Raw genomic sequence first — 25,321 nt, 5'->3', positions numbered from 1 at the left:
ATAAGAGCAGGGTATATGATGGGTGTATGTGAACATTTTGCCCATTTCATGGTTTTCCTGTCAGGCAATATGCAGCACAGTTATGTACCGTTACACAGCAATTCTTCAGATTTTGCATTTCTCCATATGACCACATGGTGTCATTCTTAATGCAGGAACTAGCAGGTATCTTCACATGCCAAGAAGACATGAGAGACGCTCTTATACAATGTTTTGGATTCTGGTGCATGACGAAGTGGAATTCATTTTGATCCTGGCAGCATGCTCATCAAAAAGCATATACTCCCAAATACTGAATGTAGAAACTGGAAGGAATACCTCCCTGGTGTATAGTTTGGCCCATTTGGAGAACTCCATTTACTGCCTTTGAACTGTAATCATGACAGTCCACTTGCTTTTCAAGTATCTGTCTTGTTCCCCCATGACATAACAAACCACAGGTGCTATGGGATTGATAGTAGACTAGTAAATTGATTTCTGATTGGTTTATAATGAGGCCTACATCATGCAGAGGAATATTTTGTTGCTTTTCTACCTGTAGGTAAAATACTGAGTGCAATGTTTGATTGAACAGCAAAAAAGAAAACCAAACACTTCCAGAGATCACAAAATAATTTGCTCACACCCAGGGATTGGTGTTATTAAAAACAGAATTTAGGTTTCTGTTTTGCAGTCTGTATAGGACGAAAGCATGTTGCTGTTTGTTTTTGAGCTCCAGATCACTTATCACTCGCTTATGTACAGTGTATAAGAGTATCTGTGCAAATAATAAGAATAGCAACAGCATGGGAACTCATCTCCATAGTAACAGGCAATATTTAAATTTTCTGTCACTCCATGAGTTGGGAGGCACTTTGTTTGTAACTTGCATTGTGATGGTATTTAAAGCTACAATCTGTACTCCAATGGGTATATAATATATCATTAATTGAAATAACCATTGAACAGCGGGAACTATCACAGATTGCACCTTCAAGAAGCTACAGTATTAGTTTCTGCTGTCTGTTACATCTTGAAGGTATTTGAAGCCACAATCTGTATTCCAAATGGGCATACATTTCATTAATTATTAAAGGTGTAATCTGCAATAGTTACAGCTGTTCAATGAAATAACCATTGAACAGATGTAACTATTGCGGATTAATTTACACCTTTAAGGAGAAAACTCGCTACAGTATATGTTTCTGCTGCCTGTCACAGCTTGGTACATCTCACGCTGGGCGTTTCATCTTGGTCTATTTTAGACCAGTTGAGTCAGATGATGTGGGCTCTTCATCTTGATGAAATTTTCACAGTAAACTGACTATTTTGGCCAGGCCCGGAAGCAGAACTGATGCATTATACTGTCATGCTTGGGCTGTGTTGTGTTGTGTGGGTGGCTGGGTGGGTAGTGAAGGTGAGAGCTAATAATGTAATGCTGCACATAGGCCTTTAGAGAACATTATGAGATAGAGAACGTGTGTGTGACACAGCTGGCCCTCAATGGAGAAGATACACACGAGGTTGTCTGATGTGAAGAAATCAAGGAGGAAGTGAAAGGGGACTGGCCTTGGAAAAAGAGAAGTAAAAAGTGTCCTATTGCACATGCAAAATAAGCTCATTAATGACCTAAGGTGGTTTGTACAGATAAATAAAAATGTACTTTCATGGCTCTCTGCTAGCTTTATCAGGTTATGCAACACAATGCATTCATTCAACATTACACAAATATTTCAAAATGTAACAAAGTTTATACAACAGCCTTTGTAAGAAAGTGTGGTAGGCTCATACATACTCATACAAAGCCATGAAGCATTATATGTACAGAGTTAAGTGCAAGCAAACATTTTGTGCACAAGTTTGGCATTTGAAATTAAACGGGACTTTTACAAGCTCTTCCCTGCTAATGTAGTAATAATGTAAATGTCGTGCAAATCCTTTTTTACAAGCAAACTGTATCCTCTCTGGTGTGATATACGAGACAGTAGACAGGTACATGATCTCCTCCTCTCGTGATGACCATGACTGCCTAGTCCTGTTGATAATCTTAGCCAAATTTCTCTTATGGTGCTGGGTGGTTAAGATCCCCCCCCTCCTCTCTCTCCTCTTCAATCTCAGGAGGCTGAAGAAATTTTGCTTGGCTCTTAACACCCTCACAAATTTCTACAGATGCACAATTGAGAGCATCCTACCGCCTGGTACGGCAACTGCACCGCCCGCAACCGCAGAGCTCTCCAGAGGGTAGTGCGGTCTGCCTAATGCATCACCGGGGGCAAACTATCTGCCCTCCAAGACACCTACAGCAGGACACCTATGTCTCAGGAAGGCGCATCAAGGACATCAACCACCCGAGCCACAGCCTGTTCACCATGCTATCAACCAGATGGCGAGGTTAGTACAGGTGTATCAAAGCTGGGACCGAGAGACTGAAAAACAGCTTCTATCTTAAGGCCATCAGACTGGTAAATAGCCATCACTAGCTGGCTTCCACCCGGTTTCCCAACCCTGCACCTTAGTCTGCTGCCCTATATAGATAGACTTGGAATCACTGGCCACTTTAATAATGGAACACTAGTCACTTTAATGATGTTTACAAACTACTTTACTCAACTCATATGTATATACTGTATTCTATTCTACTGTATTTTAGTCAATGCCACTCCGACATTGCTTGATCCAATATGCAAATATTTCTCATCAAATCAATTTTATATAGCCCTTCTCACATCAGCTGATATATCAAAGTGCTGTACAGAAACCCAGCCTAAAACCCCAAACAGCAAGCAATGCAGGTGTAAAAGCACGGTGGCTAGGAAAAACACCTTAGAAAGGCCAAAACCTAGGAAGAAACCTAGAGAGGAACCAGGCTATGAGGGGTGGCCAGTCCTCTTCTGGCTGTGCCGGGTGGAGATTATAACAGAACATGGCCAAGATGTTCATATGTTCATAAATGACCAGCATGGTCAAATAATAATAATCACAGTAGTTGTCGAGGGCGCAACAAGTCAGCACCTCAGGAGTAAATGTCAGTTGGCTTTTCATAGCCGATCATTGAGAGTATCTCTACCACTCCTGCTGTCTCTAGAGAGTTGAAAACAGCAGGTCTGAGAGAGGTAGCATGTCCGGTGAACAGGTCAGGGTTCCATAGCCGCAGGCAGAACAGTTGAAACTGGAGCAGCAGCACAGCCAGGTGGACTGGGGACAGCAAGGAGCCATCATGCCAGGTAGTCCTGAGGCATGGTCCTAGGACTCAGGTCCTCCGAGAAAGAGAAAGAAAGAGAGAATTAGAGAGAGCACACTTAAATTCACACAGGATACCGGATAAGACAGGAGAAATACTCCAGATATAACAGACTAACCCTAGCCCTCCAACACAAACTACTGCAGCATAAATACTGGAGGCTGAGACAGGAGGGGTCAGGAGACACTGTGGCCCCATCCGATGATACCCCCGGACAGGGCCAAACAGGTAGGATATAATCCCACCCACTTTGCCAAAGCACAGCCCCCACACCACTAGAGGGATATATTCAACCACCAACTTACCATCCTGAGACAAGGCAGAGTATAGCCCACAAAGATCTCCGCCACGGCACAACCCAAGGGGATGCGCCAACCCATTTCCATTCTTTTAGATGTGTGTGTATTGTGAATAATTTTTAGATTCTACTGCACTATTAGATACTACTGCACTGTTGGAACTAGGAACACAAGCATTTCGCTACACCCGCAATAACATCTGCTAAATATGTATATGTGACCAATGCAATTTGATTTGAGATTACCCAATGAAAGCTTTCAGACACCTCCAACACCCAGAACCAAAGCCTATGGATGGAGGTTTCATTTTCACAAAAGAATGCATGGAGGTTTCAACAAAACAAGACAGACAGACAGCAGTTTCACAATCTGACCGTAGAAAGTTGCTGGTAATTGTTTTCCGGTTTCATAAAAAAGTATTTCTGCAGTGCTGGTGAACTTTGAGTCACCAGACAAACCGACTCTGTCACTTTGGGTCATGGGGAGCACGTGAGTGAGAATGAAAGAGTGAGAGAGAGACTGACAGACAAAAGGTCTCAACCCCTTTCATGTGTCTTTCAGTAGCCTAGCACATGTGGTTAGTTTACAGATGTGCAGTCTTCCCTTTCAGATTCTATTCACCTTCTGGAAAGTGTTACGTTGAAATGGATGTTAGTTCCTGAATAATTTAACTTCAATGTTTCTGTAATAGATACAGCTTCACTTTCAAAATCAATTTTCGTCCATTAGAATCAAGCCTACTGTTGAATGTATCACTTGGATCAGAGGTATTTCAGGAGATACTGTAAGTTCACTTAGTGCAAAAACACAATAACTTTAGTTGCTCTCTGCTTTATATGGTGCAGCAACACATCACAAAGACTAGCTAGGGTTTCAACATCAGCGTTAAAATATTTATGTCAGCGGAAACTAAGTGTGCAAGAAAGAGCAAGGCTGAAACCAGGGGGATTTATGCTCAGATCAGAGGATCCCCTTCACCATGTCAGTCTTATCCCCTATGATACCCGCTCGGCACACATGCAGCACACACACCCACATGTACTGCACAGCATACATGACCCTGTTTCAAATGACTTTCCTACTTAAAGTCAGAGAGAGAGAATGAGAAAGAGAGCAAGAGAGAACGCCTATGGGGGTCGGAGGCCTAGATTTATTTTCTCCTGGGCTCTCAGAGTCCGAGAAGGATATTACAGAGCAAATCTCATCTTAAAGTTGTAAGACTGAAACACTAGGTTGTTTCTTTATGTACCTGGAATAAAAGGAGGAACTATACGCATCAACAGGAAGTCATCTGGCTGCATGCCATAGTGAAATATTTTCTAGTATATTTCCTCTGCCTACTGTACTCCTGCCATACTCTTCACTTTGATAGCACTGTGGTGTAGTCCGGATGGACTATGATGAGTTGCCATGCAAATTATGGTTACTAAAGCAGTAGTTTTAAACTACATAAAGTTATAAACAGGAAATTATCTCACTGCATGCCATACTTCTTTTAATTTTGGTAACTCTATTGTAGGTGTATAAGCTATGCAAATTAGGGCAGTAATTTGAAACGATATAAGGGTATGCCTCTTCATGTTTTGGTTCCTGTTGTCAGTTGATGGTGGCCAATGGCTCCAGGGTCTGTGACAACACTTTATGTAAAACTGTCCTTCAAGTGTGTGTGTGTGTCTTATGTGAAGTAGTTGAGAATGCATTTGACTGGCCTAGTTACCAGATCTGTTTGTGCTATAGCCAACGTCTCTACCGTGTGTTGTCATGCCAAACAAGACAATAGACGTACGTTAGAAGAACCGTTGGCTACACTACAAACAGATATGACAACTGACCACACTAGTATTTGACATGGTCAAACAACTAATATGCTACACTGCCATGGGATATGATAATGAGTATATCCCAAATGGCACCCTATTCCATTTGTAGTGCACTACTTTTGACCAGGGCCTATAGGGCTCTGATCAAAAGTAGTGCACTATATGGGAATATGGTGCCATTTGGAATGTAAAATGGGGCTATATTTCATATAGCAAAGTATTGCAGAGATTTCTGTTCATGTTAGGCTCAACATGCAAACAAAATGCCATCAGAGAGGAGACTAGCGTAATCCTTCCTTTATTAAAAGATAGCCATGCTTACCAGATTTTTTTCATACTGACTAAACATACAACAAGCTATGCTATCCATCTCTGCACCAGTGTAATAATGACAACATACTGTAGAGAGGGTACAGAGGTAGACAGGGTTGGCTCTGTCTCCCCCTCTCACAAAGGTCCACCCCCTCTCTGTGTCTCTCTTCTGTCGCTCCCTGTACCTCTCTCCCCTCCCTCTTCTCATCCACTGGTTTATCATCAGTCAGTCCAGGGAATGTGAAGAATGTGACATATGCGCATCCTCCTGTCTAAAAGAAGATTATTCAGAAAGTGATGGTATGACTGGACTGGATAAGGGTTTTGGATAAAAGCCGTGCCCCAATAAATGTTTCCTGGTGTTAAATATTTGGCGTTTTCACAGATTAAACCTCGACCAAAAGATCTGCATGTAACTGCAGAGTTAGTAGATGGAGTTGTTAGAACATTTAAATAATTTCAACATTTGAAGTTTGACACTTCAGAATCCAGTTTTTTACATACAAATTCATGCATCTGTTCTAAAAAGGGTGTGGTGCTTTGCTTGTAGGATTGATTTCCCTGCTTGACACAGACTTTGGTTGGACCACACTATGATTCCTGCCACAAGTGCAGTACCTGAGGTTTAGTCTGTATGTACAATATTTCCTTTGTAACAACAACACCTGGTATCGACCTACATTTCGCCTGTATTTCTCCTGTATCCAAGCATTCAAATACATGCAAAACATTGAAACATGGATCATACCACAACCCACTCAATCCCAGGACCTGAGAAAGAAACAGATCCAGAGATCCATTGGCAAACTTTGCAGACGTTTCCCCTTATTTTCCCCATGCATCCCAGTTTGACAGTAGGAATAAATCACCCGTGTCCAATTTCCTGGACTCTTCCTAATATGGGTGTCAATTAGAGGAAGAGTACTACTGTGGCCGCAGCTTTGCAGCCTGCGAACCGGTCTGCCGCGGGCTGCACTAGAATGCATTAGCCCACGATGAGCTGTCAAAAAGGATTATTTCAGCTACGCCAGTCAGCAAAAGGGGTGTGTGCCGCTCGACTGCACTAAATCTGAGGAGAGAAAGAGAGGGGCGGGAGTGAAAAACAGAGAGAGCGAGAGAGAAATAGAGAGAGAAAAAAAGCTACCCAGATAGAGAGGCGAGAGGGAGAAATAGTGAGAAGAAGAGAAGTGTCCATTTAACACACATAAGGTGGATTTTTCTGGAAGAGTACCGTGCGATGTTGGAACACTCGTCGGAGCTAGCCCTGGTGCAGAGCATATATGCCAACGGCATGCGCTGTCCCCCCTCTGCCTCCGCCGCTGGTGTCCCCGTCAGGAATGAGGACCTAGGATCTCTGAGGTACGTTGTCCTTGGATGTTGGGTTGGCCCCTCATTCAGAATGAATGAGTCAGATCTAGCCTGGCTGGCTTTTGTTGTGGTTGGGGTTGGGGCTTTAGCCAGTGTTTATAATGATTATTTGTCCCTGTGGTGGTGACTAATGGATATTGTTATAGGACCAATTCATTGTTTTCAGTTGAACTATTCATTCTCATGCCATGGTGGGTTAGAGTAGATTTGTGATGTGTATGTTTTTCACTGAAAGGAAAAGAGATGCAAGCTATCTTGTGATCTGGGGGAAAATCTCCCCCCTGTCCAAAATCCACCCCCTTCAGTCATCTTCACAAACTCACATATTGATCCTGTTGATTGAAGTTATCATCAAATCAAATGTGATTAAATACATTTACCTTCTTATATTACATGACTCAAAACCAATGTATTGTGAATACACAATACTGATGTATTGGTCCACAGGGATCGGGAAAGTTGCGTCTCCCTGAAATGAAAAGAAGTTGAAGAAATAAATTAAAAATTGGCGTGACCTTCCCTCACAATTAAAAGATGAAGAAATGGGTCTCTGTCAGTCTGTCAGTCAGTGATGCAGGGACAGGGCTCTACCACTGTATGAAAGAGAGGCCACTGAAGAGGACAGTGGTGCGAACAAGTCCATCCATCCAGGCCTTGCCCTAACACCTTCAGACAAAACCAATATAAACTGCAAATCTACTGCAGGGCACAGAAACATTTACATCATCCAATAAGACATTTGCATAAACCAGTATTACCAGCACCAAAAACCTAACTCAAACTAATCTGATAAGGTTAGTGTTAACCAACATAGCAGCCAGCCGAGCTATAACAAAAAATCTGCATTTATTTTCAGATTAGAACATTGAGTCATACACAGATCTTCTCCCACTCCTTCTCCATTTTGAAAGCACCAGCTTCAGTTGGTCGCCATTCTGCAAGTGCTTTCAGAGCTGGGAGAAATGATGTCAGCCAGGCAGATAGGCAGGCAGCAAGTTCATGACGATACATATACAAACCTAGATGTTGTAACCCATTTGGGTTGCTCTGTACAGTTGGCCTATTTTTACTTGACCCGCTTCACCATTGGTTAAGAAGGGGTGCAAGTCAAATGCTAGATTAATTGATTTGTAGGGGGCAGGGATCGTCCAGATAGTCCCACGTTGCAAAAGAATACCACAGAACAGGAAGATGTAAACAAAGAAGGCATGGTACATGTAGAGATTACCATAGGATTACGATAGTAATAATCTGAGAGGTTACATGTGAGGCTAACGTCAAGAGGCGGCAACCAATAACTAACTATACAATCCATTCCAATAAACATGGTTCCATTGCAACAATAAAATAGTATTTATTTTTTAATATTCCAGCACAATATGTTTTATACTTTCTTCCATAAATAGATGGGTCATTTAGTGTACAATGGGGAACTGTGATGTACTGTAGGCTACCCAACTAATCTCATATGCCAGACGAGATGTAATATTCAGAGACCTACTTGTCTGGTTCCACAAGACTAATAACCATGACAAGACAAGGGGGCTGTCATTTAAAATGGCCAGACAAGGGGGCTGTCATGTCCCTCTTGCAATGTATCTTCTTAGAGAGATTTTCTGAGATCTAAAATGATTAAACACAATTATAGCCTAGTCTAAAGCTCACACATACTTTGATGTTATGTGAGATAGTAATATCAGATTAGAGTCCAAATGCGTAACATTCCAACATAATATCTGAACCAAGAGATGCTTTGATTAGATGCTTTTTATAGCAGCCCAGCCCCTAAATCCTAATGGGCGTTCATAATAGACTATGTGCCTGTCTGAATGTAGCCTATATGGTAAAATAGGTCACAGTCATATTGTATGTATGTCGGCTACGCATAGGGCATAACACTTTGAAACGCTAAAATCAACACAATCTGCACTGTAGTATGCCTTGAAAATTGCTTTGGGATTTAACCAGGATTTCACAAATAGGATATTTCTTATCAGTGAGTCTGCAGAAGGAACCTGCAAGTAGTAATTTTGTTGGACGACGTATACCATGTGTATCCCGTATGACTAATAAAACTTGAAATTTGAAACTTGGCGAGACACTCCCAATAATATTTTAGGGGGTTATGAATGTGCAGCTGCTGTGAGTGCTAGAATGAACCATTCCAGTCCAGTTAATTAGGCCATCAGACCCTCTCTGCTACGGGTTGTATTCATTAGGGCACAACGTAGCAAAATGTTTTGCAACGGAAAGCTAAAACAAGCATTTCTTATTAAACAATTCAGCTAGTCCTTCCCTCTCTGTTTCAGTCTGTTTTCTTCCATTTGGTGCCTGTTCTGCTCTGCTGTGGTACAAACAGTACTTGACAATTGTGATCTGTCCCCCCCTTGATGGGGGTTTGTATAGGGAAACCTCGCCCAGCAAGTCGAGTTCAACAAAGAAAGACAGCCCCCTCCCCAAGAAAACAACAGCAATACCACAAAAGGGGAACATGACAATAGGGGAACATGACAATAGGGTGCCATTTGGGACACAAACAAAAACTCAGGATGAATGGGGGGAAAAAAAACAGTATTTGAATTATCTTTTCTTCTTGGACAATATTCACAAAGAGTCTCGGTGTAGTAGCGCTGATATAGGATCCTTTTGTCTTTTAGATACAAATTAATATAATTTGGACAGGGGCGACCTGATCCTAGACCAGCACTCCAACTCTGACAAGCTTTTTGAATACTGGCCCAGACACTAATAGGGTGGGACTCGGATTTGAGTGCCGTAACAAAACATTTGGAGTATTTCATTTGAATTATTGGAGAGAAGTATTATAGAAAGGGGATTTCCTATTACTACTTGACTGGTTCAATAATAGCCAAGTGCTTGAGCTAAGGACTCGTGGAATGGGGTTGCCATAGCCTATCATTTTCCTTTCACTGATAATCTCTTACCTCTCTGGCAAATGGTATTGGCCTATTGGGTCTGTAGTCAAGGTTCAAGAAATGGGGTTGGGTAAGGCTCGCTATATAATTTTCCTTTCTCTGATAATCTCTTACCTCTCACAAAATGTCCATCTCTTTCCCCCCCTTTTTTTGTTAACCCATCCACCCTCTGCAGGGTATAAAAATAGCTGTTTTTGTTTTGACAGCTTTTTTGTTACATATAAACATCCATCTCTTTCTGTTTTTGTCTGTCTTGGTTCTGTTGTAGTCTTGCCAGGGGATTATTGGGATCTCCTTTTCCTTCCATCAACACCTGCCATATTTCACAAGCATATCGTTTAGGTCAGATTGAGCCATGGGTGGTTAAAGTACCAATATACTTGTGCCTACTTCAAATAGACTGACAATAAATAGTCAAATAAAGTATGGATTATATGGACGTGCAAACAAAAATAACTGGAACCCCAGCCTAGTCAAAAATGTTTTTACATTACTTGACAGGGAACAGAAGTAGTCACGCCTCTCTCTTGCTCTCCCTGCAGTTGACAGTTCGCCTGTAGTTTATTTTTCAATTTGGCGATTGGAGGAGAAATGAGCTGGGGGATGCAGAAGACGAATGTCAATCGCTTCTGATGACTTAGTACTCGCATTCTGCTGCTTAGAGTAGAAGGCCCCCACTCTCCCTGGCTCCGTTTTGTGGTCGCGCAGCAGTTGAATCTCGAAGCCGTTACTTTCATTGTTGAAAGACGACGGCGTGGTGGCTTGTACCGTAGCTCGTTAACATGACTTCGGCATACAGTGGTCTGGATTTTCTTCCGGATAGGACGGTCGAAAGCCGGTTGATGATGAGCTCGGAAGACGCAAAGTAAGTAGCAAATGCCCGGTTTTGAAGACTAATCATAACCGACATGTATTTGTCAATTTTTTTACAATGAATTTGCAGATAAAATGTAGAACGCATGAAGTCGCGTCCAACGCGCCACACATATCGACACGGTTTTGAGTTAGAAGGCAAAAAAAAGTGGGGGGTGGGGGGTACTATAAGCTCGCTAACGTTATACGGTAGTTCACTGAGATGTGTTTACGGTTTAGCTAAGGAAATGCTAGTCAAGTAACATTTGCTTCCGGAGTTAGACGTTGCGGATATTATCGGGCTCGTCATTGTAAAGTTTATACAAGCTGGGGTTGCTTGTGTGTTTACTGTGCGAGCGGGAGAAACGTGCACACGAGGCAGCCGCCCTTTGTTTTTTTTAATGCTGCTTGCTTGAGCAGAACAGCAACGGAGTCGTCGGTTCGGGTAGGTCATGACAGAAAATTACTTCCAACTAACAATGTTACTACCCGTTGCCACGCTTTCGATGGCACGCGTTGCACATCAGTCGCTATGTAATGTAACAGTTGAAGTAAAACGTTTTTTTTTTTTTGCGGGGGGTGCGAGGTATTTCTTGCGTTTGTACTCGGCGTGTTTTACGACGAGACAGTTTGCTACGTCTTTGTAGCTAGTTTCCCCGTTAACAAATCGATTTCCCGTAATGGAGGTTCATGTAGGGTGGCTTGCAGGAACACGTGGTACATTTTTTTGTTGTTGAGCAATTTTAATGAAAATCGTGTGACCGCCACATAGATTTGTTAGCAAAGGAAGCTAGTCAACACAGGCGTGTTGTTTTCAGAAATGCCCCCTAGGCTAATTCGGCTTACCATGAGTGGATTTCAACTCACACCCATAGATAGGGTATGAAGCTCAAGGTTCTACGTTGCTAGTCACAGTTAACTCTGAGATCCCCCTAGTTATATCTAGATATGGGCTTGGCTCTGTAGTTAAGTTCCCGAAACATACGGGGCCATACATAGGCTACAAACGTAAACCTTCTACAACAAATCCTTTGCCCAGATAGTGATTATAAAATGGGCTGATGAATGGATTTGCATTAAAACACGGTGACTGACAAATAATATGCTTTCCTACTAGATAAGGACAGACGGGAAGCATTCTCACCAGTTTCCCTTTTCCATGCTAGACGGAATACATTTTTTTTGTGGTGGCAAAAAAATACGTTTGTCATAATGCTCATGGGAAATCTTTCGACCCCTGACCTGTCCAACTCGCAGCTGTTGTTGGATGATGGATTTATGCATGTTCATGTGAGAGGAAGAGGTGAAGCGAGAGGTTTTACTCCGCCCCAAGTCTGTCCACGAAAATGTATGTATGAAGGTCAACGAGCTTGTCGAATACGGTCAACAAAAAATGTAATTGCTAATTTTCTACATGAATCTTCTTTGATCGAATATTAGTTTCTTAATGGTTAAGTTGTTACGAATGGATTTATATACGTGGACGCACGTGGCATTAAAGTCGTTTTGGGGTAAATTGCTTTATTTCATAGTTGTGCCTGTTGTCATAGAGATAGCTAGAGGACTCATCATTGATATACCTGTTTTAGCATGAATATTGCCATTGAGGGATCCACCATTTTAAACTTGTCAACTGTGTGGGGATTCCTGAGTTGGCGCAATCAGTGAATGAAGTTAAAGAAAAACCCTTACTGAAAACAACAATTACAATACAGTTATCACAAAACATATTATTTTCCTTGTTATAGCCTAACTAGCCATTATGCTATAAAGGCCTGGGGAAAGTTGTGTAATTGTAAATAAAACCAGAGAGGAAGAGGCAAACTTTAGGCTACTTGAGTGAATTTGCAAGCCATGCAAGAACAAGCAAGTGTTTAAACCCTTTACAATGAAGATCTGTGAAGTTATTTAGATTTTTCAAATTATCTTTGAAAGACAGGGTCCTGAAAAAGCAATAGATGGTATAAAATACAGTATATACATATGAGATGAGTATGATATGTAAGTTATTAAAGTAACCATTCTTCAAGTGGCATTAGTGATTTGTGTCTGTATGTTGGCAGCAGCCTCTCTATGTTAGTGATTGCTGTTTAACAGTCTGGTGGCCTTGAGATAGAAGCTGTTTTTCCAGTCTCTCGGTTCCAGCTTTGATGCACCTGTTCTGACTTTGCCTTCTGGATGGTAGAGGGGTGAACAGGCAGTGTTTTGGGTGGTTGTTGTCCTTGATGACCTTTTTGGCCTTCCTGTGACATCGGGTGCTGTACGTGTCCTGAGGGCAGGTAGTTTGCCCCCGGTGACGCGTTGTGCATACCGCACTGCAGTTGCTGTACCAGGCCGTGATACAGCCTGAAAGGGTGCTCTTAATTGTGCATCTGTGAAAGTTTTAGGTGACAATCCTAAAATAATTCAGTCTCTTGAGGTTGAAGAGCCGCTTTTGCATTTTCTTCACCACACTGTCTGTGTGGGTGGACCATTTCAGTCTGTCCGTGATGTGTACGCAAGGAACTTAAAATGTCCCACCTTGTCCACTGCTGTTCCGTCTATGGATAGGGGGGTGCTCCCTCTGCTGTTTCCTGGAGTCCACGATCATCTCCTTTGTCTTGTTGATATTGAGTGAGAGGTTGTTTTCCTGGCAACACACCACGAGTGCCCTCACCTCCTTCCAGTAGGCTGTCACCTCGTTGTAGGTAATCAAGCCTACCACTGTTGTGTCGTCTGCAATCTTGATGATTGAGTTGGAGGCGTGCATTGCCACGAAGTCATGGGTGAACAGGGAGTACGGTAGTAGGGGCCTGAGCACGTGCCCTTGTAGGGCCCCAGTGTTGAGGATCTGTGAAGTGGAGATGTTGTTTCCTACCGTCACCACCTGGGAGTGACCCATCCAGGAAGTCCAGGACCTAATTTCACAGGGTGGGGTTGAGACCCAAGGCCTCAAGATTAATAATGAGCTTGGAGGGTACTATGGTGGTGAATTTTGAGCTGTAGTCAATGAACAGCATTCTTCCATACACCTCTTGTCCAGATGGGATAGGGTACTGTGCAGTGCGATGGTGATTTCATTGTTTGTGAATCTATTGGGGCGGTAAGCAAATTGAAATGGGTCTAGGGTGTAAGGTCATATGATCCTTGACTAGTCTCTCAAAGCACTTCATGATGACAGAAGTGAGTGCTGCAGGGCGATAGTCATTTAGGTCAGTTACCTTTGCCTTCTTGGGTACAGGAATAATGGAACAATTCATAAAAAAACTAAATACTGCATAGTTTCTTAAGGACTAAAAGAGAGTCAGCCCTCTCTGTTGGCGTCATTTTGCCAGATGCGAGTGTTTTTGTGTTCTCGGAAGTACGGAGTTCGGAGTTGATTCCTAGCAGAATCAAATCGGAAATGGAAGTTGACACCAGGGGAATCGAGGAATAAATTATTGGAGTCGAGAATTTATATTTTGAGTAGATTCCACCACTATGTCATCGTCTTAAACAGTTGGAAAAATGGCATAGAAAGGCACGCGACAGCAGCAAAGTCCTTTATGGCAATACTGAGAAGTTAAATGAGAAGGAAATGCAAACTTTCTAAGGTGGAATTGTTGTACAGTAATAGTAGTACATGTGCAATGCTTAACCATCTGAAAGGGATGGTGCTGCTGCAGGCAGCTGCATTGTGAATTCGCATGGAATTTTGTCATTTTCTAATTTTAATGGGAAACCGATTTATATTTAATTAAAAAAAAAAAAATGCAGTTTAAATGGGCAATTTCTCACATCTGTACTTTAAAATGGAGATGGCCTAAATGTTGCTGCCCATGCTGCCACAGACGCTATAACGGCACATATACAAAGATGAGTCCTCTACCTATCTCTATGGCCTGTTGTTCACATGTGTATCTGCCCTCTCATTGGCTAGAATGGCCCCACCAATGGTCCCTCCTCCATCCTGCCTTCCAGGCATTTATATTTCCATTGTTAGAGCGGTCACTTGAATATCTTGTAAATATAATAAACAATATTTTTGTTAATTGTTAATGTGATTCCAGCATTTCAATTCAATTGACTTCATTGACATATCACTCACCACTCATCTTAGTTGAGTTCAACAGCAAGTATCCTGTAGCAGCTTCATCCATTTGATATGCATTTCCCACCATCACATACACATATTGAAAAGCCAACAGTGAACTTACTGGTAATATCAACAAGGGCTAATATCAACAAGGGATGATAGACCGAGGGAAAATGTGATCATGGCTGTCTGGAAATTGAATTGTGATTAGTCTAAAGCAAGGGTGTCAAGCTCATCTTGACCTAGTGGCAGCATTTGGTCTTCAACGAGGTCCGGAGGGCTGCACTGAAAACTGGTTATATTTTCTCGCCGTCAAAATTTGCGAAAGATCATTGCAAAAATTATGGATGGGGAACTTGCTCCCTGACCGTCTAGCTTTAATTTAGGTGATTTTTGGCAAGGCGGGCACAATCAAGAAACTGTTTCAATGCATGTCCATTATTTTCCATGGACTATATTTGACACTCCTGGTCTAAAGGCTTGGGGTGGATTGGGACTGGAAGGATTCCTTGCATTCATCATATCTTTTGGCTTTGGACGCGCATGCACACAAAGGTGACAATTTCTACCTAACGTGTGTGTGTGTGTGTTCTGTGATTGATTGAGCCTCTGATAGAAGATAGTGAATATCTGGGCTTAAGTTTGATCCTTTGGCAATGAACACTGAGATGAGGAGTCTCCCAAATGGCACCCTAGTGCACTACTTTTGCCCGGGTACTACTTTTGCTCAGCACTTCTTCTTTTACCCTATGGCACTGGCCAAAAGTAGTGCACTATATAGGGAATAGGGTGCTATTTGAAGCGCACACATGGTGTTATCTGGGCTACGCTGTGATGATGTGATCCTTTTGTTGTGGACACTGACAGGGGTCGGGTGGCTGTCTGATCTGGGCAAAGTGTGGCCTCTTTCTCAGCCCCAAGAGTCAGTGCAGAGGGCCAGCTGTTCGCATAGTGTGTGGGGATCAAATCCATTTTTTTTCGTCACATGTGCCGAATACAACAGGTGTTGCTTACTTACGAGCCCCTAACCAACAATGCAGTAAAAAAAATGTATGAACAAGTAATTAAAGAGCAGCAGTAAACTATCAATAGCGAGACCCGAGACTATATACAGGGGGGTACCGGTACAAAGTGCGGGGGCACCGCTTAGTCGAGGTAATTGAGGTAATATGTAGGTGGAGTTATTAAAGTGACTATGCATAGATGACAACAACAGAGTGTAGCAGTGGTGTAGAAGCCTATTGGACCTAGACTTGGCTCTCCGGTACCCCTTGCCATGCGGTAGCAGAGAGAACAGTCTATGACTAGGGTGGCTGGAGTCTTTAACAATTTTTAGGGCCTTCCTCTGACACCTCCTGGTATAGAGGTCCTGGATGATAGGAAGCTTTGCCCCAGTGATATACTGGGCCGTACGTACTACCCTCAGTAGTGCCTTGCGGTCGGAGGCTGAGTAGTTGCCATACCAGGCAGTGAGGCAACCAGTCAGGAGGATGCTCTCGATGGTGCAGCTGTACAACGTTTTGAGGATCTTAGAGCCCATGCCAAATCTTTTCAGTCTCCCAAGGGGGAATAGTTTTTATAATGCCCTCTTCACGACAGTCTTGTTGTGCTTGGACTGTGTTAGTTTGTTGGTGATGTGGACACCAAGGAACTTTAAGCTCTCAAACTTGCTCCACTACAGCCCTGTCAATGAGAAGGGGAATGTGTTCGGTCCTCTTTTTCCTGTAGTCCACAATCATCTCCTGCGTGAGCCATGTAGACTGATGTTGAAAACTGGGAGGGGTTTGTCACCTGTTCTACCACTTCTTGCTGTTGGTGTGGCAATGCGCCATGGAACTATGTTTAATTAAATAATAATCTGTTCCCCTCCCTTCAGACACTGTCTAGTATGGTGGCCTGGCATTCACAGGGCATACAGCACTGTGGCTCTCTCATCCTTGACCTTTTGACTTGTAAGAGAGCTGACAATTTCTCCAACACATGCAAAGGATTTAAAATAAGATACTTGGGTCTGAACTACATACATGGGCCTAGGTCTACATCTTCACTCCTCTCCTTTCCTCCTACTCTACCAAGTTTGTCCAAGTGTGGTTTGAGGTTGCTACAAAATACTAGGCTCGTGTCTACGTCTTTCTTCACACCGTCTCCTTTCTTCCTAGTTCCCCAAGTTTGGTTTGAGTAGAGGTCGCAACAAACTACATAGGCCTAATGTACATATCCACCGCTCTCTCATTTGTGCTCCCCAAGTTGTGTGGTGTGGTTGGAAGCAAACTACATGGGCATTCATCTTCTTCAACCCTCTTTCTCGCTGTTTTTTTCCTCTTCCAAAGCCGCCTCCAAGTTTTGTTTGTGTGGTTAGAGGTCGCAACAAAGTATTCAGTAATTGTAGTCGACTTTCACGCTCAGCTGGCCTCATGGCGTGTTTATTTAGCAAAGATCAGATGCATTCGCCGGGGTGTTTCTGTAATTGACACAGTGGGATAGCTAGTTATTTACCCATATCCAGCACGCCTGGTTGGCTGGTATACTACAGAGCACAGGATATACAGTGTAATATCAATGTGCATGACTTTAGGCTATATTTTGAGGGCTGAAAGTTTGAAAATTTAAACAACCACGACTGAAACTTCGAGTCCACTTCAGCCAACCAAGGTAAATCCCAAAATCACGTTAGGTTGTATGAAGGCAGTGGCAGTGGCACATGCTATAGGCCTTGCTAATAAAATGTTGAAGATTGAATGCATATGCTCTACAACACACGGGATGAGTTAGAAGGGTATACTGTCCAAGTTAAGTGGAATCAGCTTGGTATTGTTGCAATACAATCTTTTTTTTTTTTTTTACTTCGATACCATCACGATACTCGATACCAAAGTGAAAAAGAAGGCGTATTAGCCAAAGTCACAGAATGGCACTTGATCCAGATAGATCTTTTGAGTTCAATATCATTACATTTGATTTTTTTTGATAAATCAATTATCCAATCAATTTGACTTTGGTAAAAAAAAAATATCTAACGACCTTAATGTCATCATTTATTTGTATGTTAAATCTCTAGTCTATTGATAAACTGTTTATATCAAGATATAGCCCGGGCCTATTTACAATACAGGTGAATGAATATTCAATTGGATTGTGTGCATGTATTGAGTTTGGTTTTCATCTATAGCCCCATGAATTCAGCCAGAAAATGCTTATCTGTTCCCCTTTCATTTGGGACTTATTGTACTGATCAACAATATTTGCATTGAAGAAGAAATCTCTTTTATAAAAGTGCGCGTGGTCTCTCTTTAAGACCCATGATGTCATTCACACACACTCAGTTCGAGGCTCGAGCAAAGATTATCTAGAATAGGAGTGAACAATAAGTTTCAACATTTCCATATGCCGTGTTGAATTATTCAATTGTGTTAACTTCTGTGCAGCATAAGTGGTGATGCGGCCCAGACTGAGTGCAGTTGTTCCTCAGGATATGCTAGAGCTCGCAAGGAGTAAGTGCAGCAGGCACGGTCCTCTCGCACTATAAGGGGACATCGACTGCGCTGATACAGATCCTCAATCAGTAGACAACGTGACACACATTTGACAGAAGTACTGAAAGTAATACATTCTAGTACCGAACTGTTTTTCATGTTCTAGTTTCCAAAAAGTACCAAAGTTTTGGTATACCGTGCAACACTAAATCAGCGACCAGTCCAGGGTTGTGTTACTGATTAGGGCACGCAACGTAAAATGAAATCCTGCTACTAGTGAGTTCCGGCCGCCCAACGATTTACCTGCTCAATCCCATCCCCTCCTCCCTTCTCCATACAATCTTTGGAAACATTCTCACTTCCCTCATCAACTCATCCTTGATCACTGGCTGCGTCCCCTCTGACTCCAGAGTCGCTCCCCCTCCTCAAGAAACCAACACTCGACCCCTCTGACGTAAACTACATAACGGTATCCCTCCTGTCTTTTCTTTCCAAAGCACTTGAGTTTGCTGTCTGACCAACTGTTTCACTATCTCTCTCAGAACGATCTTCTTGACCGTACCTAGTCAGGCTTCAAGACTTGTCACTCAACTGAGACTGACTTCCTTTGTGGCACTGCACTGCCAAAGCGGACTCTCTGTCCTTTGCTCTCATCCATCAGATCGACCTCTCAGAGCTGGGTGTCTCAGGCTCTGAACAATCTTGGATTGCATCCTACCTGGCAGGTGACGTGGAGCGGATCTGTGTCTGCACTATGTACTCACTACTGTTGTCCCTCAGGGCTCAGTTCTAGGCCCTCTTCTCTCTACACCGTCACTCGACTCATCATGTCCTCACATGGTCTCTCCTATCATTGATATGCGGATGACACTCAACTACTTTTCTCCTTCTCACCTTCTAAGACTCAGATGGCGACATGCATCTTAGCGTGCCTGACAGATATATTGACCCACCACCTCAAGCTCCACATCAACAAGATAGAGCTTATCGTCCTTTCTGGGAAGGCCTGATTGCTCCAAGACCTCTCCATCCATCACAGTTGACAACTCCACGGTGTCCCCCTCCCAGAGAGCAAAGACACTTGGCATAACTCCGGACAACACCCTGTCATTCTCTGCAAACATCAAAGTAGTGACTCGCTTGTGCAGGTTCATGCTCTACAACATCTGTAGAGTACAACCCTACCTCGCTCAGGAAGCGGCGTAGTTCCTAATCCGGGCACTTGTCATCTCCCATCTGGACTACTGCAACACGCTGTTGGCTGGGCTCCCCGCTTGTGCCATCAAACCCCTTTAACTTATCCAGAACACTGCAGCCCGCCTGGTGTTCAGCCTTCCCAAGTTCACCCATATCACCCTGCGACTCCACTGGCTTCCAGCTGAAGCTCGCATTCACTACAAGACCATGATACTTGCCCATGGAGAAGCAAGAGGAACTGCCCCTCCCTACGTTCAGGCTACGATCAAACCCTATATCCCAACCTGAGAACATAGTTCTGCCACCTCTGGTCACCCCTACAGGAGGGCAGCTCCCTCTCAGTCCAGTCAAAGCCCTTCTCTGTCCTGGCACCCCAATGGTGGAATCAGCTTCCTGCTGAAGTTGGACAGCAGAGTCCCTGCCCATCTCCTGAAAACATCTGAAACTCTATCTCTTCAAAGAGTACCCCCCCCCCCTGTAAAAAAAATATATGTTTTTAAAGTAATTTGTTTGCTTGCACTTGACACTTCCCCTTTTACTAGCACTGACTTTCCCGATAGCTACTTTATTGAGGAAAAATGTACTTACTATGACTGAGATGTGGTTGTCCTACCTAGCTATTTTAAGATTATTGCACTACGGGATGCACTATGTAAGTCGTTCTGGAGTGTCTGCTAAATGACTAAAATGTAAAACATTTTGCAATGGAAAGTTACAATAAGCATTTATTATTGGACAAGTCGAGGTAGTCCCAGTCCATCCCTGTTTCAGTTTGTTTTTTCCGTTGGTGCCTTATGAGCAGGACACTACACGTGCACACAACAGGGAAAATTACACATTATTGGGACTCAGAACCAGTATACAAGCAGTTACATTCAGATGGCCATGTATGTATTAGATGTAAGTAGAAGCACATGTATTGTTGTCCATTTATTTTAATCCATTTATGGTAGGATTAGGGTAAAAAAAATACAGACGTTTTTGTGTGTGTGTATATGGGGGGAGATTGGAAGTTGATAGACAATTACAGTTGAAGTCGGGAGGTTTTAAAACTAGTTTTTCAACCACTCCACAAATGTCTTGCAAGATGGTTGGGACGTCTACTTTGTGCATGACACAAGTGATTTTTTCCAACAATTGTTTACAGACAGATTATTTCACTTATAATTCACTGTATCACAATTCCAGTAGTTCAGAAGTTTACATACACGAAGTTGACTGTGCCTTTAAAACCTCTAAGAGATCGGGCTACTTTTTCAACATTCTGTTAAAAATCGCGCAGCATTTCAACGTCCTGCTACTCATGCCAGGAATATAGTATATGCATATGATTAGTATGTGTGCATAGAAAACACTCTGAAGTTCTAGAACTGGTTCAATGGTGTCTGTGACTATAACAAAACGAGTTCCGTGGTCAAAATCGCAAGGAAACCTGATCACATAATCGACTGAGAAAAAAATCAATCCGCCAGTTTATGTATTGTCTATTGGAAGGAAAAATACTTAAGGGTGAGATTACAGTTCCGACAGCTTCCACACGATGTCGCCAGTGTTGTGATTTCGATTCCACTAAATCCTTGGTCATCTGAGTAATAGCCACATCCGGTTTTCAGGTCCACAGCTGTGAAAAATGGAACCGGAAAAGTTGGCTACGTTTTTCAAACTTGTGCCTATTGAATACAGATCGCTCCGTGATCAATTTGATCGTTTATTAACGTTTACTAATACCTAAAGATGGATTACAGAAGTAGTTTGAAGTGTTTTGTCAAAGTTTATAGGCTTTTTTAATTTACAAAAATAACGCGTTTAAAAACGGTGTTTTTCCTGGATCTGACGGTCTTCATAAATGGACATTTTGGGTATACAATGACCGATTTAATCGAAAAAAAAGACCCAATTGTGATGTTTATGGGACATATATAGGAGTGCCAACAAAGAAGCTCGTCAAAGGTAATGAATGTTTTATATTTTATTTCTGCGTTTTGTGTAGCGCCGGCTATGCTAATTCCTTTGTTTACGTCCCCTTCTGGTATTTCGGGGTGTTGCATGCTATCAGATAATAGCTTCTTATGCTTTCGCCGAAAAGCATTTTACAAATCTGACTCGTTGGCTCGGTTCACAACGAGTGTAGCTTGAATTGAGTACCCTGCATGTGAGTTTTAATGAACGTTTGAGTTTTAACGAGTGCTATTAGCATTTGGCGTAGCGCATTTGCATTTGTTGTTGGCAAGGTGAGACGCTAGCACGTCGGGTGGGCCAGAGAGGTTAAACGGCTTGGAAAATTCCAGAAAATGGGGTCATGGCTTTAGAAGCTTCTGATAGCCTAATTTACATAATTTGAGTCAATTGGTGTGTACCTGTGGATGTATTTCAAGGCCCACCTTCAAACTCAGTGTCTCTTTGCTTGTCATCATGGGAAAAGGAAATGAAATCAGCCAAGACCCCAGAAAAAAACACTGTAGACCTTCAAGTCTGGTTCATCCTTAGGAGCAATTTCTAAATGCCTGAAGGTATCACGTTCATCTGTGCAAACAATAGTACGCAAGTATAAACACAATGGGACCACGCAGCCATCATACCGCTCAGGAAAGAGACGTGTTCTGTCTCCTAGAGATGAATGTACTTTGGTGCGAAAAGTGCAAATCAATCCAAGAACAACAGCAAAGGACCATGTGAAGATGCTGGAGGAACAGGTACAAAAGTATATACAGTGCCTTGCGAAAGTATTCGGCCCCCTTGAACTTTGCGACCTTTTGCCACATTTCAGGCTTCAAACATAAAGATATAAAACTGTATTTTTTTGTGAAGAATCAACAACAAGTGGGACACAATCATGAAGTGGAACAACATTTATTGGATATTTCAAACTTTTTAACAAATCAAAAACTGAAAAATTGGGCGTGCAAAATTATTCAGCCCCTTTACTTTCAGTGCAGCAAACTCTCTCTCCAGAAGTTCAGTGAGGATCTCTGAATGATCCAATGTTGACCTAAATGACTAATGATGATAAATACAATCCACCTGTGTGTAATAAAGTCTTCGTAAAATGCACCTGCACTGTGATAGTCTCAGAGGTCCGTTAAAAGCTCAGAGAGCATCATGAAGAACAAGGAACACACCAGGCAGGTCCGAGATACTGTTGTGAAGAAGTTTAAAGCCGGATTTGGATACAAAAAGATTTCCCAAGCTATAAACATCCCAAGGAGCACTGTGCAAGCGATAATATTGAATTGGAAGGAGTATCAGACCACTGCAAATCTACCAAGACCTGGCCGTCCCTCTAAACTTTCAGCTCATACAAGGAGAAGACTGATCAAAGATGCAGCCAAGAGGCCCATGATCACTCTGGATGAACTGCAGAGATCTACAGCTGAGGTGGGAGACTCTGTCCATAGGACAACAATCAGTTGTATATTGCACAAAACTGGCCTTTTATGGAAGAGTGGCAAGAAGAAAGCCATTTCTTAAAGATATCCATAAAAAGTGTCGTTTAAAGTTTGCCACAAGCCACCTGGGAGACACACCAAACATGTGGAAGAAGGTGCTCTGGTCAGATGAAACCAAAATTGAACTATTTGGCAACAATGCAAAACGTTATGTTTGGTGTAAAAGCAACACAGCTCATCACCCTGACCAACCATCCCCACTGTCAAACATGGTGGTGGCAGCATCATGGTTTGGGCCTGCTTTTCTTCAGCAGGGACAGGGAAGATGGTTAAAATTGATGGGAAGATGGATGGAGCCAAATACAGGACCATTCTGGAAGAAAACCTGATGGAGTCTGCAAAAGACCTGAGACTGGGATGGAGATTTGTCTTCCAACAAGACAATGATCCAAAACATAAAGCAAAATCTACAATGGAATGGTTTAAAAATAAACATATCCAGGTGTTAGAATGTCAAAGTCCAGACCTGAATCCAATCGAGAATCTGTGGAAAGAACTGAAAACTGCTGTTCACAAATGCTCTCCATCCAACCTCACTGAGCTCGAGCTGTTTTGCAAGGAGGAATGGGGAACAAAATTTCAGTCTCTCGATGTGCAAAACTGATAGAGACATACCCCAAGCGACTTACAGCTGTAATCGCAGCAAAAGGTGGCTCTACAAAGTATTACCTTAAGGGGGGCTGAATAATTTTGCACGCCCAATTTTTCAGTTTTTGATTTGTTAAAAAAGTTTGAAATATCCAATAAATGTCGTTCCACTTCATGATTGTGTCCCACTTGTTGTTGATTCTTCACAAAAAAATACAGTTTTATATCTTTATGTTTGAAGCCTGAAATGTAGCAAAAGGTCGCAAAGTTCAAGGGGGCTGAATACTTTTCAAGGCACTGTATATCCACAGTAAAACAAGTCCTATAATCGACAACCTGAAAGGCCGCTCAGCAAGGAAGAAGCCAATGCTCCAAAAATGCAATAAAAAGAAATCCAGGCAATGGTTTGCAACTGTACATGGGGACAAAGATTGTACTTTTTGGAGAAATGTCCTCTGGTCTGATGAAACAAAAATAGAACTGTTTGGCCATAATGACCATCATCGTTATGTTTGGAGGAAAAAGGGGGAGCCTTGCAAGCTGAAGAACACCATCCCAACCGTGAAGCACGGGGGTGGCAGCATCATGTTGTGGGGGTGCTTTGCTGCAGGTGGGACTGGTGTACTTCACAAAATAGATGGCATCATGAGGAGGGGACATATGTGGATATATTGAAGCAACTACAGACATCAGTCAGGAAGCTAAAGCTTGGTCGCAAATGGGTCTTCCAAATGGACAATGACCCCAAGCATACTTCCAAAGTTGTGGCAAAATGGTTTAAGGACAACAAAGTCGAGGTATTGGAGTGGCCATCACAAAGCCCTGATCTCAATCCTATAGAAAATCTGTGGGCAGAACTGAAAAAGTGTGTGTGAGCAAGGAGACCTACAAACCTGACTCAGTTACACCAGCTCTGTCAGGAGGAATGGGCCAAAATTCACCCAACGTATTGTGGGAAGCTTGTGGAAGACCACCCAAAATGTTTGACCCAAGTTAAACAATTTAAAGGCAAATGCTACCAAATACTAATTGAGTGTATGTTAACTTCTGACCCACTAGGAATGTGATGAAAGAAATAAAAGCTGAAATAAATCATTCTCTTTATTATTCTGACATGTCACATTCTTAATATAAAGTGGTGATCCTAACTGGCCTAAAACAGGGCATTTTTACTAGGATTAGGATTAAATGTCTGGAATTGTGAAACAGATTTTAAATGTATTTGGCTATGTAAACTTCTGACTTCAATTGTACATTGATACAACCCACACTCTATCTGCAATATTAAAACTGATTGAACCCTAAAATAAAATAAATACAAAATAAAAATAACATCAGAAAAAACATCCAGGCCAGGTCAGAGAATGTGGGCAGCAGCTTTGGATGGGCAGCAGGAGCCAGGAGGGCATGTGGGCTGGGTAACCTTTCCCTCTTGGACAGAGGTCTAAGTTGAGCAGAAATCCGCTCACCAGTTGTTGACTGACCGTCTTAAGACTCATTGGAGGGACGCCATCTAAGCAGAAGACTGTAAACAAAAATAACTGGTCTCGAGTGGGGTTCTGTGATGTTGCTTATTTTTAATTTTAGAAGACTTATTTGTTAAGGGCCCTTTTCAAACAGCAGTTTACTCTGGCTTTAACAACTACCGTAGTAGCTTATTTTCTTTATTTGGAGGGCTTTTCTAAGCCATAAATACACCAGACTAGGAACCTTTTTGTTTTATCTGGGTCTGCCTTCATTAATTTCTTGGTAGCTG

General features: G+C 42.4%; 1 protein-coding gene and 1 long non-coding RNA gene across 15 annotated transcripts in view; one reads left to right on the top strand and one right to left on the bottom strand.

The window, feature by feature from the left end:
* Nucleotides 1-5,621: 5,621 nt before the first annotated feature.
* On the bottom strand, nucleotides 5,622-10,533 carry LOC135524070 (uncharacterized). 3 transcript variants are annotated; one of them, XR_010452904.1, is made up of 2 exons: nucleotides 10,445-10,533; nucleotides 5,622-7,488 (listed from the first exon to the last, which is right to left on the bottom strand). It is a non-coding gene; the product is annotated as an uncharacterized LOC135524070 (long non-coding RNA). The 3 variants fall into 3 exon arrangements; XR_010452903.1 differs by having other exon boundaries at nucleotides 10,450-10,533; XR_010452902.1 differs by having other exon boundaries at nucleotides 10,070-10,479.
* The window catches only part of LOC135524068 (CUGBP Elav-like family member 2), a 72,940-nt gene continuing 54,272 nt past the window's right edge, over nucleotides 6,654-25,321 (top strand). For 3 of the 12 annotated variants that reach the window (XM_064951232.1, XM_064951231.1, XM_064951227.1), the window contains exon 1: nucleotides 6,654-7,010. In XM_064951232.1, the coding sequence (XP_064807304.1) occupies nucleotides 6,889-7,010 (122 nt within the window). In that variant the 5' untranslated portion in view covers nucleotides 6,654-6,888. Of the gene's footprint in view, nucleotides 7,011-10,734; nucleotides 10,821-11,116; nucleotides 11,253-12,134; nucleotides 12,156-25,321 lie in introns of those variants that run through there. The other 9 variants (XR_010452901.1, XM_064951228.1, XM_064951229.1 and 6 more) reach the window with 8 other exon arrangements.

This window comes from Oncorhynchus masou, chromosome 31 (assembly GCF_036934945.1).
Source record: "Oncorhynchus masou masou isolate Uvic2021 chromosome 31, UVic_Omas_1.1, whole genome shotgun sequence".
Taxonomy (NCBI): Eukaryota; Metazoa; Chordata; class Actinopteri; order Salmoniformes; family Salmonidae; genus Oncorhynchus; species Oncorhynchus masou.
The sequence above is the reverse complement of the archived record's forward strand: the minus strand, read 5'-3'. Positions and strand labels throughout refer to the sequence as shown.